General features: G+C 48.2%; 1 protein-coding gene and 1 non-coding gene across 2 annotated transcripts in view; one reads left to right on the plus strand and one right to left on the minus strand.

Moving 5' to 3' along the window:
* Nucleotides 1-4,036: 4,036 nt before the first annotated feature.
* Nucleotides 4,037-16,120, minus strand: part of LOC129383117 (uncharacterized) — a 46,801-nt gene continuing 34,717 nt past the window's right edge. Inside the window, exon 6 of the mRNA XM_055067435.2 lies at nucleotides 4,037-4,322. Coding sequence (XP_054923410.2) covers nucleotides 4,037-4,322 — 286 coding nt within the window. The remainder of the gene's footprint in view (nucleotides 4,323-16,120) is intronic.
* Nucleotides 12,994-13,067, plus strand: TRNAS-GGA (transfer RNA serine (anticodon GGA)). The gene has a single exon. It is a non-coding gene; the product is annotated as a tRNA-Ser (tRNA).

The following is a 16,120-nucleotide window of genomic DNA, read 5'->3' on the forward strand; positions in this document are numbered from 1 at the left end:
TACTGGTTTAAAGGGAGTTTTGAGGCGAGTTCTATACTCCAGACAATTTTTCTGCCACACGATCAGACGCTTTACTTCGTGCGTCTGATCTAGTATTGCTTGTTACACATCCGTTTGTGTGTGGCTTATTAAGCGAAAGCCTTAGACCTCTGTTTCAAGGTCCCGTTGTGCTACATAAAATATCACGTAACCGAAGGAAGGCGGGAAGCGAACCAAAGCATATGCAGCCGCGTATAAGATGATTAATGATTAGCAAAGTAATGATTGATTAGTGATTGGATTAGAGTGGATTAAAGTCGAAGGTGCATTAGGGTGAATGAAGGTGGATTGAGGTGCATAAAGGAGGACTAGGTTGGATCAAGGTCGATGAGGTTAATTAGGGTGGATGAAGGTGCGTTGATGTTCATTGAGGACGATCATAGTGGATTATGGTGGATTAAAGTGCATAAAGAAGGATACGGGTGGATTAAGAGGAATTAAGGTGTATTAACGAGGATTATGGTGGGCTAGGGTGTATCAAAGTTAATGAGGAAGCATTACGGTTGATCAAGGAGAATTAAAGTGCATTAAGGAGGGTTAGAGTAGATTAAGGCCGATGAAGGTGGATTAGGGTGCATTAAGGAGGGCTTTCATGGATTACGGGGGATTAAAGTGAATGAAGGAGGATTGAGGTCGATGAATGTGCATGAGGAGGATTGTGGTAGACTAAGCGGTCTTAATACTCAATGAACCCCAGTTCACCTTAGTCCACCCTAATCCACCTTAATGCTCCTTCATCCACCTTAATACTCCCAATCAACCTACATCGCCCCCAATGCAACTTAGCCAACCCTATGCGGTCTTAATCCTCCTTTGTCAACCGTTATCCACCTTAATCCTTATTCACGCACTTTAATCCCACTCATTCCTGCTTAATGGTCCCAATCTACCATAATACACCCTAATCCGCCTCTATCAAGCCTAATCCAGCTCCATGGTTCCTAATCCACATTAATCTACCCTAGTCCATCGAAATCGGTCTTAATCCTCCTTTATCAACCCCAATTCACTTTAATCGACCGTAATCTTCCTTATCCACCTTAATCCCCCTAATCCTTGCTCATGCACCCTAATCCACCCCAATCGGTCTTAATACCCTTTCATCAACACTTCACCTTAATCCACCATTATCCGACCTAATCCTCCTCCACGCACCTTAACCTTTATTCATGCATCTTAATCCTTCGTAATGCACTCTAATCCACCTCAATCTTCTTTAATACACTCTAATCAACCTTAATCCTCCCTAATCCACCTTATGTCAACCACTATATATAATGATTCATTCATTAACTTGGGTAATCATTCTCTTATACAGGGGTGGACATGCTTTGGGTCCCCTCTGGCCTTCCTTGGGTCACCTGATACTTCGCTTACAACGCGACCTTGAAACATAAAGATCTAAAGGCTTTCGCCTTAAAACTTAAAGCTCCATTTTGAGAGAGAGAGAATCAACTTTTGAACTGAGCGCTTAGTGACGGTTGGTGCTCGCTGGCACCAGATGGGGTGGAACCTTATTCTCAGGTCCCATATGCGTCCAGCAGTTCCTGGCCCCTAGCCGCCAGCGCGAGCTGGGTCAGTAGGTCGGGGCTGGACAACAAGGTCTCCCATCGCTCGGGGGGGTTGGGGCTGGGGAGGGTGGGGGGGTAGGGATGGTGGGGGGTTTTTGAGCTTAGTGCACTCTGCAATGATGTGTGCTAGAGTGCCTTTTGACGTTAACGCTCATCACCTGCAATACTACGGGAATACTTGCCACTAATGTTTTCAGGGCGCAAAGCAGAATCAATAATACTGCACTTCCGACTGCATAACAACAGTTAGCGACGTGCGAAGTGATGGAGCCGCCCCAGAATATTAAGCATACTGAGGACAACCGCAACAAAAACGCTGGTGAGCAGGCCGGAAGAATGAAAAAATAATACCGCATTACGGGATGCTCTGCTACGAGCTATAAGGAAGACTCATCAGCTCGCAAACAACGCTGTTCTTTGTCGGAATAAAGTTCTTTCGGCCAATGTCATGCAGCCACTGCTTCCTACGCAAGCCGTCACGCTTTCATTGTGGTATCATAAAAACGGCCTAACCATCTTCAGGCTTCTTGCTGCACTTATATGCGCAACAGCCCGGCATAGCGCTAGCACATGGACCAGAAACACAGCGTACAACGTTCGCTACGCCGAGCTAAAGCGCCGAGCCAGCCGTGCTCAGGAGGAAAATGGCGCGAACGAAAAAGAAAAACACAAGCAAAACTCAAGATCCACGCGTTTCCAAGGGCAACGGCAGGGAGACCAATCGTCGTGCAGAAAAACGGGGGGAAAACTGGTTGCCGCGGGGGAACGCGCAAGGGGCGAGGAGGAGGCGAGGAGGTCGCGCGGCGGCGGCAGAGTTCAAAGAGTGTCGCTACTTTAAAATCATTAAGGGATTTTAGCCCTACTTCGCCTGCGGCGCCACCGCCGCAAATGCGCGCGGCGCGAGCCACGCGTCTCCGTGTTAACGCTTTCTGTCCGAACAGTGAGCGGCGCAACCGGTGGAAAGGCTTCGTCTGCCGCTGCTGCTAAACGCCCGAGCAGACGCTCACCGCCGCCGCCGAGCAGCACCCTATCGCTCGAAATCAAATTCTTTGCCACAATATATCCTAAATTCAAAACGCCTAAACAGCTGCGGTCAAAATTCGCATTGGGGGTATCGTAATCGTCGGTGGAATTTGCTACGTGTGTGTCTGAATAAACAATCAATCAGTCAAGGCAAAACAGTGTCACGTATTGTCTCAATAGTTAGCTGCCACGGTAACGGATGGAGGAAACTGGCGCACTGTAGCTTTCATAAGCAAGTTGTTGCTATACAACGACAGCCGCAATAATCTCCCCAAAGCGCTTGTCGGCTTTGACACGAAATACGTATGCCTGTGTCTGTGTACTAACGGGCAGAGCATCGGGTTCTTGTGCTGCGGGACCCAGGTTTATTCGCTCCATCAGTCGCTTAATTTATTTTTAATGCAAAGCATTCTTTGCTTCATTCCGGGAACCTTGCGGCAGGTCGGCAAGTCAGTAGACGGGGAGGAATTTCTTCTCTCGCCACACTTCCCTACTCTCTAATAAAAAGTAATGACCGACAGTGAAATCGAATCTCTACGACCAAGCATAGCAGCCCGCTGCTCTAATCACTGGACCACGATCGCACATTTCCTGATACGAATAATTCTTTGCCTCACTCCAGGCACTGTGCTGTGGGCATGTAGGCTCCTTCTCCGCCGCGTTTCGGGCCTCTTCCATAAAAAAAAATGAAGCACATCCTATGCACTGTGGGAATCGATGTTATGCGAAGCATTTTGCTAGTAGCTGACTACCCAGCATCATTCGGGAATACGCAAAGCATTACCAGGTGGCCCAACGTGTTTACGGAAAACGAACACCTACGCGTGTGACGACAGCAGCCAGAAGAAGGTGACAGTGATCGTGTAACGCCGACTGCCTGATTTCTACTCCGGCCGTTCGACGCGAGCTTACGACACGCCGATTGCTGAGCTCTGCATAAGTACTGGACGAATGTGAGAGAAGCGCGGAGTGTGACGTCATCAGCAACTACGTGTTATACAACCGCACATACCTATATGTGGCTATGTCATGCGGTGGATGTTAAAACGACGATGGCACTTACACTCTGGCGACGAAACGTTAAAACGTGTTCGACCTGAACAGTGATAAAAGGTGGTATAGCCGGTACAGCGTCGCACAGTTTCGACGTTGCGTTATGTGCTACGAGGAGAGTATAGGAGGATGTCCTTCAGGCGACGTCACGAAAACTACGAGAACTCTCCATCTCATACGACGTGTGCAGATTGATTACGCATAATTACGTCAAACAAAAGACAAAAAAAGGTCTTTCCGATTCTTTCGCCTTTTCGCTATTGGTCACACTTTTTTTCGGAGCTTCGCCCAACTTTCGCGCGATGTCACAAAACCTTGAAATCTCACCGCGTCCATGTGACGCGCACGCACTAAAGAGGCCTGCCAGTGAAATGTTTTCGGAACAGCCTGGGATGTACCTTCACCATGGCGGCCGTCTCGTCGGTGTGAAGCATCGCCCGCACGCGGTCGAAGGCGAACGGCCGGGCCTCGGTGTCGAAGAGCGTCAGGCAGCGGCGCTCGCTGTGCGCCTCGCCCAACACGCCGGTCATCAGGGTCACCGCGGCGCTGGCCGCCGGCTCGATGCCCGTCGCCAGCGCGAGCCGAGCTGCCACGTGCAGCCACTCAATCAGGCGGGCATATCGGCCTGTGGGCTGTCTGTTGGAAATCGGGCGAGGGTAAATCGCCATACGCTGGTCGTCAGGTGTTTCTTTTTAAGGATACGTGCGCTCCCTGGCCGCGCGACCGGCCGCGGGAGGCACTTTGCGAGTTATTCGTGGGCGTCTTTAACGCTCGGTGTTAAGAACGGCCAGCTGCAGTGCAAGTTTGCCACCCAGTTGCTACTGTGGAAGCAACATCTCGGGAGCATCGCCGCCAACCTCTAGCCACAGCGTGACTAAATCGACTTTGTGTCGGGGAACAAGACGCGCATCCCCCACTTTCCGTCGCTTCAGCTAGGATGCGTTCGGTGAAGCAGGCTTTGTGCTGAAACCGCCGCCAACATCTAGCCTCATCGACGTTGTGACGGAATGAGTTCGGCGGGCCAACTATTGTTCCCAAACTCCCCAACGCGGACCTGATCTGCTACGGTTGCGCGAGTTGCCGCGGAAACGCCGTTTGGCGCTGCTTCCCATGCACCGACCAAGACGCAAGACAACGCGCTACCCGGAACGGCTCCCGAGTTCTACAGTGCCCCTCTGACGTCGGTTCCGGACCTTCGCACGTGTGTGCATTTGTTTGTGTAGACCGTCCTGCGGGGAGGCGGCTAGTTTGCGATGACGAAACGAACGTTCGCATCACCTTGTATCGGGAGAGGACCGAGTGTTTGAAAACCGCTGTTGTGCGGCTGCTCAGGACATTCTCTCTCACGCAGTCATGTTAGACTGATGTACTTTCTTAGTCATGTTAGACTGATATAAATACTGTAAGTAAACTCATATTCCTCGTTCTCGATGAGAAGCAGTCCTTCCCTTCATCAACGTCCTCAGCGTGAATAAGTTGGACGTCGGCATGGGCCAGCTACCTTCTAATTCATGCCCGACTCCAATCTTGACAACGGATCACGAGCGATGGGATTGAGCCCCCAATCCTGACATCGGAAAGAAACTTTTCTGTAGCAGGTATTGAGCAACAGAAAGCTGTATCGGGAGTTTTTCACCTTGCGCTACAATGTTCTACTTGACACTTTTCATCTAATTATGATATTTGGGAAGTTGATTAATTATTTGAGATTGATTCGGTAATTAGGCGGTGAAAAAATATAATCTGAGTGTCTCCAAGCGACGCAAAACGACAATAGCTTGAGTCTGTCCAGCTACGTGGCATCCGCATTTTTTTTTAATATTGGTGCATGATGGTTGGGACACCCTGTGTAGGCGACATATGAGCATTCTGCGTAGAGCAGGAGAAAGACAAACGCGCACACAGACGAGGCGCGAGGTCACGTGCGTGTCAATACGCTGGATACTATATGCTGCAGCATGGGTAAGCGGCTGAAGCAACGTTATGGCTCATGTGAGCTCTCGGGGCCACGCTACAACTCCCAAAATGAAGGATCCTATTCCAAGATGTTCACAGGGTCTCGGGATATTTTGCGTGATTCCTCCTCTTGTAATCGGTTTCATTACTCCTATATTGCGTTCTTGGAGAGGAACTCTCCCCTCTGGCCGGCGGACTTTTGGAAACGTGATACGCAAGCGAACGAGCAAACGTGGAGACTGTTTTCGCCTGTGTGACTTTAGCGGTGTACGAGTCCAAACGGTGGCAGACTCTTTTGCTGCGCATTTCTCTTCATTTCATAAAGCTTCAAGATTCAACGCAGGTATCTGTCAGAGCAACACGTCGTTTCTTACACCTAGTTCTGTGCTAATCTTTAGATGAAGAGCTGATCAGCGAATGCCTTAAGCATTTGAACCTGTCCCCAAACTGCGGTCCAGATGGCATCACCTACGCCATTCTCAAACATTTCAGCTGTACTTGCCCCATTATTCTAACTGTTTAATAACTGCTTGAAAACTCCCATTTTCCATGGCATCTGAAATCTGCTAGTGCTTCTCACGTATTCCAGTGTGGCTGTAAAATTCGCGTCACTAATGCTCACCAGATTTTCCTTCTCTGTGCCACATCGAAGATTCCTTATTTCGCTCTTCACAACATATTGAAAAAGAAAACTTCCCTCATTGAGCATTTCGAATGAACAGTCGAGTCGAGGACCCTATGTGAATACAGCGGACTACCTTTTAGTGCGAGCAGCTACTAGGTTTTGAATCAGCATGAATTTCTCTCTGGTTGCTTAACTATCCCAAACCTCGCAAGTGTCATGACGCCAATATCCGCACCGGTAGATGAGCGGTAGCAAGTTGACAGCATTTACTGCAACCTCAGCATAGCTTTTGACGTCGTAAGCTAACACACTATGGTGATGACTCTCCAGTTGTCAATCTCTTGTACGGCATGCATCCTCTTGATAGGTCCTGTTACTTAAATGTCAGTGGTCAAACGTCTTATTATGAGGCAACTAACTAGCAGGGTACCTCAAGGCTCATTATGACCACTCTTGTTCTAAATTTTTATTAAAAGACTTCCTTCCCCTATTCGGAATTTCTATTCCCTTGTATATGCCGATGACCTCGATATTCTTAAGCAACTTTTGGTGACTCATATTTTGCAGTACTACCTGTTTTCTCTTTCTGAATACTGTAAAGTCATAGACCTGGCCTTGAATACTGCTAGCAGCAATGTTATGACTTTCACTCGCAATACAGCACGTATTTCGTTTTCTTATTCTCTAGGTTCCGTTCCGTTGTGCAAGGTCTCTGGGATCAAAGATCTTGCTGTGCTGTTTAATTCAACCTTGCACTGTTCTGCTCACACTAAACACGTTGTAATGCGGGACCTCCGCTCTCTGATCTGTGCAGATTATCAAGGTGAGTCAATCCTCCAGCACGTTTCCTCAATTTTTACGCAAGAATGCGTCTTTATCCATTTGTATGCATGTCGGTGGTCTCAAATAGCACCTCTAAATCCAGCAGTGATACCACAGAATGGTTTCAAAAAAAAAAACGTTTCTACGCATTTACCATGACCGCTTAATTAACACCGGTGGTGCTGGGGATAAATTTTATTTCTATATTGCCGCGACGCCATCTGTGCCCAACCACGCTGACGATGAAGACGACGACCTCGTGTGTGCAAGCGAAGTGCTATAGAGAAGAAGAAGCCTGAACTGAGCGCTTGTCCTGATTCTCTCGATTAAATACCGCCCTCCACTATTGTCTCCAGTGAGCCGCGACACTGGTGGAGGTGCTGGGTATCGCATCATCGCCTAAAGATAGGGACGACTCCTGCGAGTAGCCCTGCATCCAGCCCTTCATGACATCATCCACGCGTCGAGACACCTGTGCACCGCGCAAGCCGCCGCCTGCAAGGTCTCTACCCGGAATTCGTCCTCTTGTAAGGAACTTTGTCAGTGACATCACCAACTCAGGAAATGGTGCTTGCAATGCAACACAGGTCACTGTTCAAAACAATCTAGTCCCCACTAGCTCCCATGGGCCCTTATATTCGAAATGCCGGGGGCCAGATAACGACACCTACAGGAGGAGAAACATTTATTTAAAAAGCAAAAGAAAGAACAAGCAGATGTCTTTCTGCTAGTGCGGGAGGCGCCCTTACTCCAGGGCTCCTGCGGCTCTTGCTGTCTCCCGGGCCCGCCGCACCAGTGGCTGCTGGTTACGAGGGTCCGAACTATTCTGCACGGCCTCCCACTGCTCGGGTGTGGAGTTGGGTATTTGCGTGGCCGCCTTCACGTTGAGGCACGCCCATGTGGTGTGATATAGGGAGGCGTAATCGTTACAAAGGGGACAATTGTATGGATATAGTGTATGCATATAGTATGGATATAGTGTAGCTTGTATTGCGTGTAGTCTGCTTAAATGGGGGTATGTATTGGTTTGTAATTGTTGCCATGTTACGGCGTCTTCACGTGAGAGGGTCTTGTGTGGAGGTGGGCATTGTCGTCTGTTCATTCTGTGGTGTTGTAGTATGGCGTTGTATTGTAAAGGTACGGGCTCCATAGATGTGGCCGTATCCCTCTCTTGCGGCGCCCGAGAAGCATGAGCTCGGGCTACAGCGGGCGCATGCTGATTTCCACGGAGGGACTCGTGTCCTGGAGTACACACTATTTCAACGTCCGGAAATCGGGAGGGTTGTTTGAGGAGTCGGTGAGCGATTGAAGATATTCTGCATCTCGCGTAGCTACGGCAAGCTGCCTGGGAGTCAGTAATAATTGCGGCGTACTCGTTGGTCAGACTAGAGGTGATGGCCAAGACGATATCTGTGTCCTCCGCTACGAGGGCGCTGGCAGTACGAACCGTCATCGATACCACCTCTTGAAAGTTATAGTCGACAACGCTGGCCGTCATGGCTGCTTTTTGTGGGTACTGCGCGGCATCTGTGTATAGTGTGGGGGGGGAGACTGCCATATTTTGTCTGTAGCATATTTGCGCGAGCTTGGTGACCATAGGCATGATGTTCCGGGTGCATGCTTCTGGGGATAGGGGCTGCCTTCATGTGCTCCCGGAACTTGGGGGCCAGATGGATTGCTTGTTCGTGGCCTTTGCCATGTGTGGGGTAGCCAAGGCGGGCTAGGACTGTTCTTCCTGTTGGTGTGAGGGCTAGGCGTTCTCGTTGGCTTGTGAGGTGGGCGCCTATAATTTCTCTTATAGTATTGTTACGTCCAAGCGCGTAAAAGGGACGCGGGGATCAAAAAGAGAAGGGAAGAGGAGAACGAAGACTGTGCAGCGGCCATTCCTGTTGTTCTTAGACTGCCATTCCTGCTCTCACACGCCTAAATAAACCCCTTTTACCCGTGCTTGTAACAAATTGGTGGAGGTGCGGGGTACACCTCGTAACCACGGAGCCTACCCTGCTACAACTTCGCCGAAGCCGTCGACTTGCCGGACTTCCGTTACCCTCACCAGATATGCCTGAATACGCCTGCCAGATTCCCGAAGGTTCTGACGCGGCTTCAAGGCCAGCACCTGGCAGTCCGTGGCAATACTACCGGGTGCCACTCACTTTCGGGGGAAAAGCCGGAGAAGATGTCGACGAGTGGCTCACGAACTACCGAAGGGTGAGCCGATCTAACGGTTGGAACTCGACCGCACAGTTGACCAATGTTGTGTTTTCCCTTACCGACACAGCGCTCGTCTGGTATGAGAATCACGAAGGCACGCTCACTTCATGGGAGCTTTTCGTAGAGGAGCTCAGATCGTGTTTTGGAGACTCCATAGCGCAAGAAAGAGACGCGCTGAACAGACGCTTTCGCAAAGAGCTCAGATTCCCGGCGAGACCTGTACGACTTATATCGAAGAAGTTCTGAAACTGTGTAAAATAGTCAACTCTCAAATGTCTGAAGATGACAAAGTTGGACATTTGTTGAAAGGAATAGCCGAAGACGTCCACAATTTTTTGATCAGCAAGGAAAGCTTGGATTCCGTGTCTGACGTCATTCGCCACTGCAGGACCTTTGAGACGCTGAAGATGCGACGGATAATACCGAAGCTTGGTCGCCTGGCTAATGTCACAACGGTGGCAAGTGTAGACTCGAGTTCGTGTGTTGACCTTCCATCAACAATACGGCAGATTGTTCGCGAAGAGTTGCTCCATCGGGAAGAGATGTACCGTTGCACACCCGGCATCGCTGGTGCGTACTTACCACACGAGATGAGCAACACGGCCGTTTCGACCGCATGGCAACCCACGGTTCACTCAGCGACCGTCGAGTATAGGTCTACCCCACAAACGAGAGGGACCATAAGCTATCAAGATCATGACTACGACCAACGCCCTCGCCGCACGCACGCCTCCCGGCGGCCGATGCCTAGCCATGATGAATGGGACCCACCTGCTGGCTATGCAGTCGACAGCAACATGCGTGACTACATGGAAGAACATCGAAATTTGCGGCATCTGTCGGTGTGTTTCCAATGCGGTGTCGCGGGCCACATAGCGAAATTTTGCAATCGTCGCCCAACAACGTGGAATCGTCGATCGGGGTCTTCGGCAAGGACCACACCTCCTACGCGGACAACTCAACAGCCATACACCACCTCTTGGTCAGCTGGCGTCCCTCCTGGCAACGATTACTGGCAGAGAAGCTTCCGGAGCCGCTCGCCGGCATCTGACAGGAGTTTGACGCCACCGCCAACTTCTCGTGCACCGCGTTTACGTCAATCTCCATCGCCAGTGCACCGCTCTGCCTCGCCTTCACAACCGGAAAACTAGCTAGCGCGGCCGATGGGGGTGAGGTCGCTCGACACGTGCTATCGACAGAAATGCCCCCTGCAGTTGCTATGATTAAGAACAAAGTGCATGTACTTGTTGATGGTGTTTCTACAATGGCTTTAGTGGATACCGGAGCAACTGTATCCGTAATGAGTCTCGGTTTTAAAGGTCGGTTGGGGCGCAAAGTTGTATTTGCGTGGGACCAGGCTGCAGCGTTTTGTGGAGTCAGCGGCGAGTCGTTGCGCCTTGTTTGTGTGTGCACTGCTGAAGTATCCTTGGCTGGTGGAGTTTTCGCGACGGAGTTTGTAGTTATTCCCCGATCGACGCACGAAGTGATTTTGGCATCGAGTTTGTGCGGCAGTGTGGTGCGACCGTTGATTGTCACACGGGGGAAGTTTGCGTCGATGGCCATGTTTCGTCCGGGCTCTTAGAGGAGACTTGCAGTCAAGGTGAACTTTGTGTGTCTGCAGATACTGTTGTGCCTGCGTCCACCTCTGTGTGCGTGCCGGTTGTATCTCACGGTGAAGTTCCAGACAGTTTCGATGCCTCCGTAGAGCCAATGCATCTAAATCGTGTGAAGAAGAACGTTTTTGTCCCTCATTGTGTGGTATCCATCGGCAACGGGCGTGCTGGCTTGTGGACGGCCAACTGCTCGACAGAACCCGTCCTGCTTCCAGACGGCTTGAAACTCGCCTACTTTACAGAATAAACGTCTTCGTCCGTAGCCGTACTAACAGACCCGCCGTGTGAACCTGCTGACCTTCGCCACGTCTCATACAAAAAGCTTCTGTCTATGATGAACAAGTCGCTCAGCACAAGGGAGCGCCATACCTTGGTGGATACGCTTTCTAAGCATCTGTCAGTCTTTGACTTCGCGTAGCCGGACAAAGCGTTCTCGATTCCAGAGTCACGAACGTGCCATGCTATCGATACGGGATCTGCGCGCCCGATCAGGCAAAAGCCTTATCGCGTGTCGCCTAACGAGCGCAAGATAATCGGGGAACAAGTGAGTGACATGATGAAAAAGGGGATAATACAAGAGTCCTCGAGTCCTTGGGCAGCTCCGGTCATACTCGTCAGAAAGAAAGACGGTAACTGGAGATTTTGCGTCGACTATCGAAGATTAAACGCGGTGACTAAGAAAGAAGGATGTCTACCCGCTGCCCCGGATTGATGATGCAATTGATTGCCTTCATTCGGCCTCTTATTTTTCTTCAGTGGACCTGCGCTCAGGATATTGGCAAATCCCGATACACCCGGCAGACAAGGAGAAAACAGCCTTCATAACCCCGGATGGATTATTCGAATTCAATGTGATGCCATTTGGGTTGTGCAACGCTCCAGCAACCTTTGAAAGGTTCATGGACACCATTCTGCGTGGGTTAAAATGGAACATCTGTATGTGCTATCTTGACGACGTTGTTATATTCGGGCGCACATTCAATGAGCACAATGCGCGCCTGGATATTGTCCTCGACTGCATCAAAAACGCCGGCCTGGTTCTGAACTCCAAGAAATGTAACTTTGGTGACCGTCAAACCCTTGTGCTGGGTCATCTTGTTGACAAAGACGGTATCCGGCCTGATCCCCTCAAGAAGGCAGCTGCTGAGGCATTCAGTGCACCGCAGTCAGTGAAGCAACTTCGTAGTTTTCTAGGTCTTTGCTCTTACTTTCGTCGATTTATTCCTGGTTTTGCTGACGTCGCTTATCCTCTGACAAATCTGCTACATAAAGAAGCATGATTTGAGTGGACACCCGAGTGCGAGTCTGCATTTCGTCAGTTGAAGTTCCTGCTGACCTCCCGACCTATCCTTCGCCACTTCAATCCTACTGCGCCGACAGAAATCCACACAGATGCTAGTGGCGTCGGTCTGGGTGCCGTCTTGGTCCAACGTTATGACGACCGTCAGCACGTGATTGCTTATGCAAGCCGCTCATTAAGCAAACCTGAACGAAATTACACGGTGACAGAGCAAGAATGCCTCACTGTAATCTTTGCAGTTCAGCGATTTCGCTCGTACTTGTACGGACGCCCATTCCTAGTCGTCACAGACCACCATTCCCTGTGCTGGCTCGTGGATCTTCGCGACCCTTGTGGTCGCCTTGCGCGCTGGGCTTTGAGGTTGCAGGAATATAACTTCGCTGTTGCCTACAAGAGTGGCCGAAAGCACGCTGACGCAGAGTGCCTTTCCCGTATGCCGCTTACCACGACGGACTGCGACGCAGACGATTTTGATCACCTCGTCGCTTCTGTGACATCCGCTTTTCCAGATATCGATGCGTTCAAAGCAGAACAGCGGACAGACACCAAATTTGAGCCACTCTTCACTTGAACAAATTTTTCTTCAACTATGAGGCGTTTCTTTCAAGGAAGCCGTGTGGGTTTCCTTTGTAGCAATTGCTACGAACGGGTGGATGTCTGATTCTCCCTTTATTCATTACTTCTCTCCACCTTGCGGATTTCCGCAGAACTACTACGTCAAATACTTGCCTTTGCTTCGTGTTGTCGACAAATTCGACTTCGCCCTGCCATCTGCTAGCCTCCTGGTTAGCTCAGATGGTAGAGCGGCTGCCCCGGAAAGGCGGTGGTCCCGGGTTCGAATCCCGGACCAGGACAAATTTTTCTTCAACTATAAGGCGTTTCTTTCGAGGAACCCGTATGAGTTTCCTTTGTAGCAATTGCTACGAACGGGTTCGTGTCTTATTTTCCCTTTATTCGGAAAAGTAAATAAGAACAGTTCAGTTTAATGCACACTTTAACGGGACGCAACATATTGTGGGAGCGGTATATTCTTCAGACTACAAAAGCTTTTTCCGTCAGTTAAAGAAGTTTCGACGCTCACGTAAGCACACTGTAATTGAAAAATGTGGAAAATTATCTATCGTTCACCGCGATATAGTGACAGCTATTTCTTACAGAGACTGGTTGTGGAAAAGTTGCAAACGCGCACCGAAATGTCAAGATTTGGGAACTGAATACAAAATGGCGAAAAATAATGTCGTTCCCCTTCAAAGATCAACGAAACGGCGATATTTCTTGCACAATTTTCGACCAACCACACAAACATTCAGCGAAGACTTGGTCGTTAATAAACAATCTCCGAGGAAAGCGTGTCACTGCTTACACTTTTTTTCCTTTTCTGAAAGGCCAGCGACAGTGGTTCACAACTTCAACCGCTTCTTCACACGTGCGTCTAATAATATGCCTTCCCAGCGACACAATTGCTCGCTCAAGCAATCTGTGCCGGCTTCTGCTTTTCAGCCTGCCATATTAAAAGACCTGGGGAAGATATTTTTTTTTATTTTCTACTAACTTAGTAGCCAGGAATATATAGATTATCTCTTTGTACGCTATGGAGAAATTTTAATGCACTAGCTGACATACTGCGTAGTGTATAAGCATTTATTATTCTTATGATTGTTGTTGCTGTCAATATTATTTTTGACTTTCTTTGTTTTCTTCTGTCTTATTATTATTGTTGTTGTTGTTGTTGTTGTTGTTGTTGTTGTTGTTGTTGTTGTTTGAGGAGCTCTTATCTAAATACATGGAAACGACGGAATCGTTTTCGTCAGCACTCACTCCCCCTAATCTGATTAGTTCTGGGGTATTTAAAAGAAAAAATAATAATAATCTGGTTACTGTACGAATCAGATATTTTATTTACTTTGTCAATTTCCTTCACAAATTTCTTAAAATTGCTAACTCTTACAAATCCCGGCCGCGGCGGTCGCATTTCGATGGTGGTGAAATGCAAAAACGCCTGTGGGTTCCATGCATTGGGGGCACGTTAAAGATCCCCAGGTGTTCGAAATTTCCCGAGCCCCCCCACTACGGCGTGCCTCATAATCATATCGCGGTTTTAGCACGTAAAACTCTAGGATTAAATTTTTTTTTTCTTCAAGAAACGCAAGTATCGGGTTTACCGCTGTTTAATGCAGGAATATATATATATATATATATATATATATATATATATATATATATATATATATATATATATACCAGAAAAAATACAGTTCTGGGTCCGGGTAAATATTCACAGTGAAGCAGACGCGCGTATAAAGCGGTTTATTGACGTTTCGGCCGGGGTCCGGCCTTCATGAGAATACATTGCATGGTGTCAGTAGAGTTAATATACATGTGCCTATCAACCAAATTAAGATACGCTTACATGAAAAACAAATAAAACGGGCGAACAAAATGCATCCGAATCGTTCAAAGCATAGTTGACACGTGTATAGACCGATGCCGATTGCAAACATATCATCTAAAATACAAAGCATAAAAACGCACCGAAATGAATTGTAAAAAACCAATCGCCACGTGACAACAAAACGTCAATATGTTCTCAATATGTGCTGTGTTATCAAGGAAACACAGAGGCAGAAAAAGGGGAATAGCGACGTACTAGTAGAAGAATGGACAAGTGACGGGCTACAAAGACAGGCAACTCAATTTTCCTACACATTCATTCATACTACACGCGACGGTATCAAACTTATAAATAAGGAAGGATTCGCGGGCTTCTCTATCATAACTTGAATGAAATCCAGATTCAAGCAACGTGACTCTCAGTTTATCAAATTAGTGGTCAGGAAGATGCACGTGTCTTGAGATGGGCAGGTTGGGCAACGTGTTAGCGTGGGATTTAAGATTGTTAAAGCGGAATCTGAAAGGCCCTCCTGTTTGTCCGATGTACCGTTTTTTGCAGAGTGTACATTCAAGCATGTATATTACGTTTTTTGTGTCGCAGTCGAAATCGCCTTTGATTTTTAAACAAAAGCTTGAAGACGTACTAGTAACCTGTTGCGATGTGACCATGTAGGGGCATACTTTACATCGCGGTTTTCGACAAGGATGGCATCCGATGGCATCAGGGCAGTCAGTCTTAGATGATGATGCTAGTATATCTCGAATATTTCTAGCTTTACGGTATACTGCTTTAGGCGGATCAGAGAATATGTTTTTGAGGCGTTCACTTTGCATTAGAATATTGTGGTGTTTCTTTAATACATGCGGAACACTTGAGACTGACGCAGTGTGGGTTAGGACAAGATTTGTCTGGGGTGAGGGAGTCGGTTTCTTCTTAATGCAAAGAAGCGTCCTTCAGTCATGCACGTCTGCGCGTTTTATTGCATCGTCAATTAATTGTGGTGGGTAATTTTGGTTCGCTAAAGCGGTTTTTAGGGTACCGCAATTCTTTTGCAACTCTGATTGCTCAGAACAAATTCTTTTAAAACGTAAGGCTTGGCTATAAGGAATGCTAGTCTTGCAATGTTTAACGTGGCTGCTATCGAAGTGCAAATATTGACATCTATCTGTCAGCTTTTTGTATAGGGTAGTAGACAGTTCATCATTTAGCACTGAAACGCTGACGTCAAGGAAGTTAATAGTATACATGCAGAATACGTGTGAGAAAATGATATGGATGGATGGGCGTTCTTAAAGTCAGATATGAAAGAAAGCAGTTCCTGCTCCCCATGAGGCCAAATCAGAAAAACATCGTCAATGTAACGTTTGTAATAAAAAGGATTTTCGCTAACCAGTACGTTAAAACCTTTTTATTACAAACGTTACATTGACGATGTTTTTCTGATTTGGCCTCATGGGGAACAGGAACTGCTTTCTTTCATATCTGACTTTAAGAATGCCCATCCATCCATATCAT

This window comes from Dermacentor andersoni, chromosome 3 (genome assembly GCF_023375885.2).
Source record: "Dermacentor andersoni chromosome 3, qqDerAnde1_hic_scaffold, whole genome shotgun sequence".
NCBI classification, from domain to species: Eukaryota; Metazoa; Arthropoda; class Arachnida; order Ixodida; family Ixodidae; genus Dermacentor; species Dermacentor andersoni.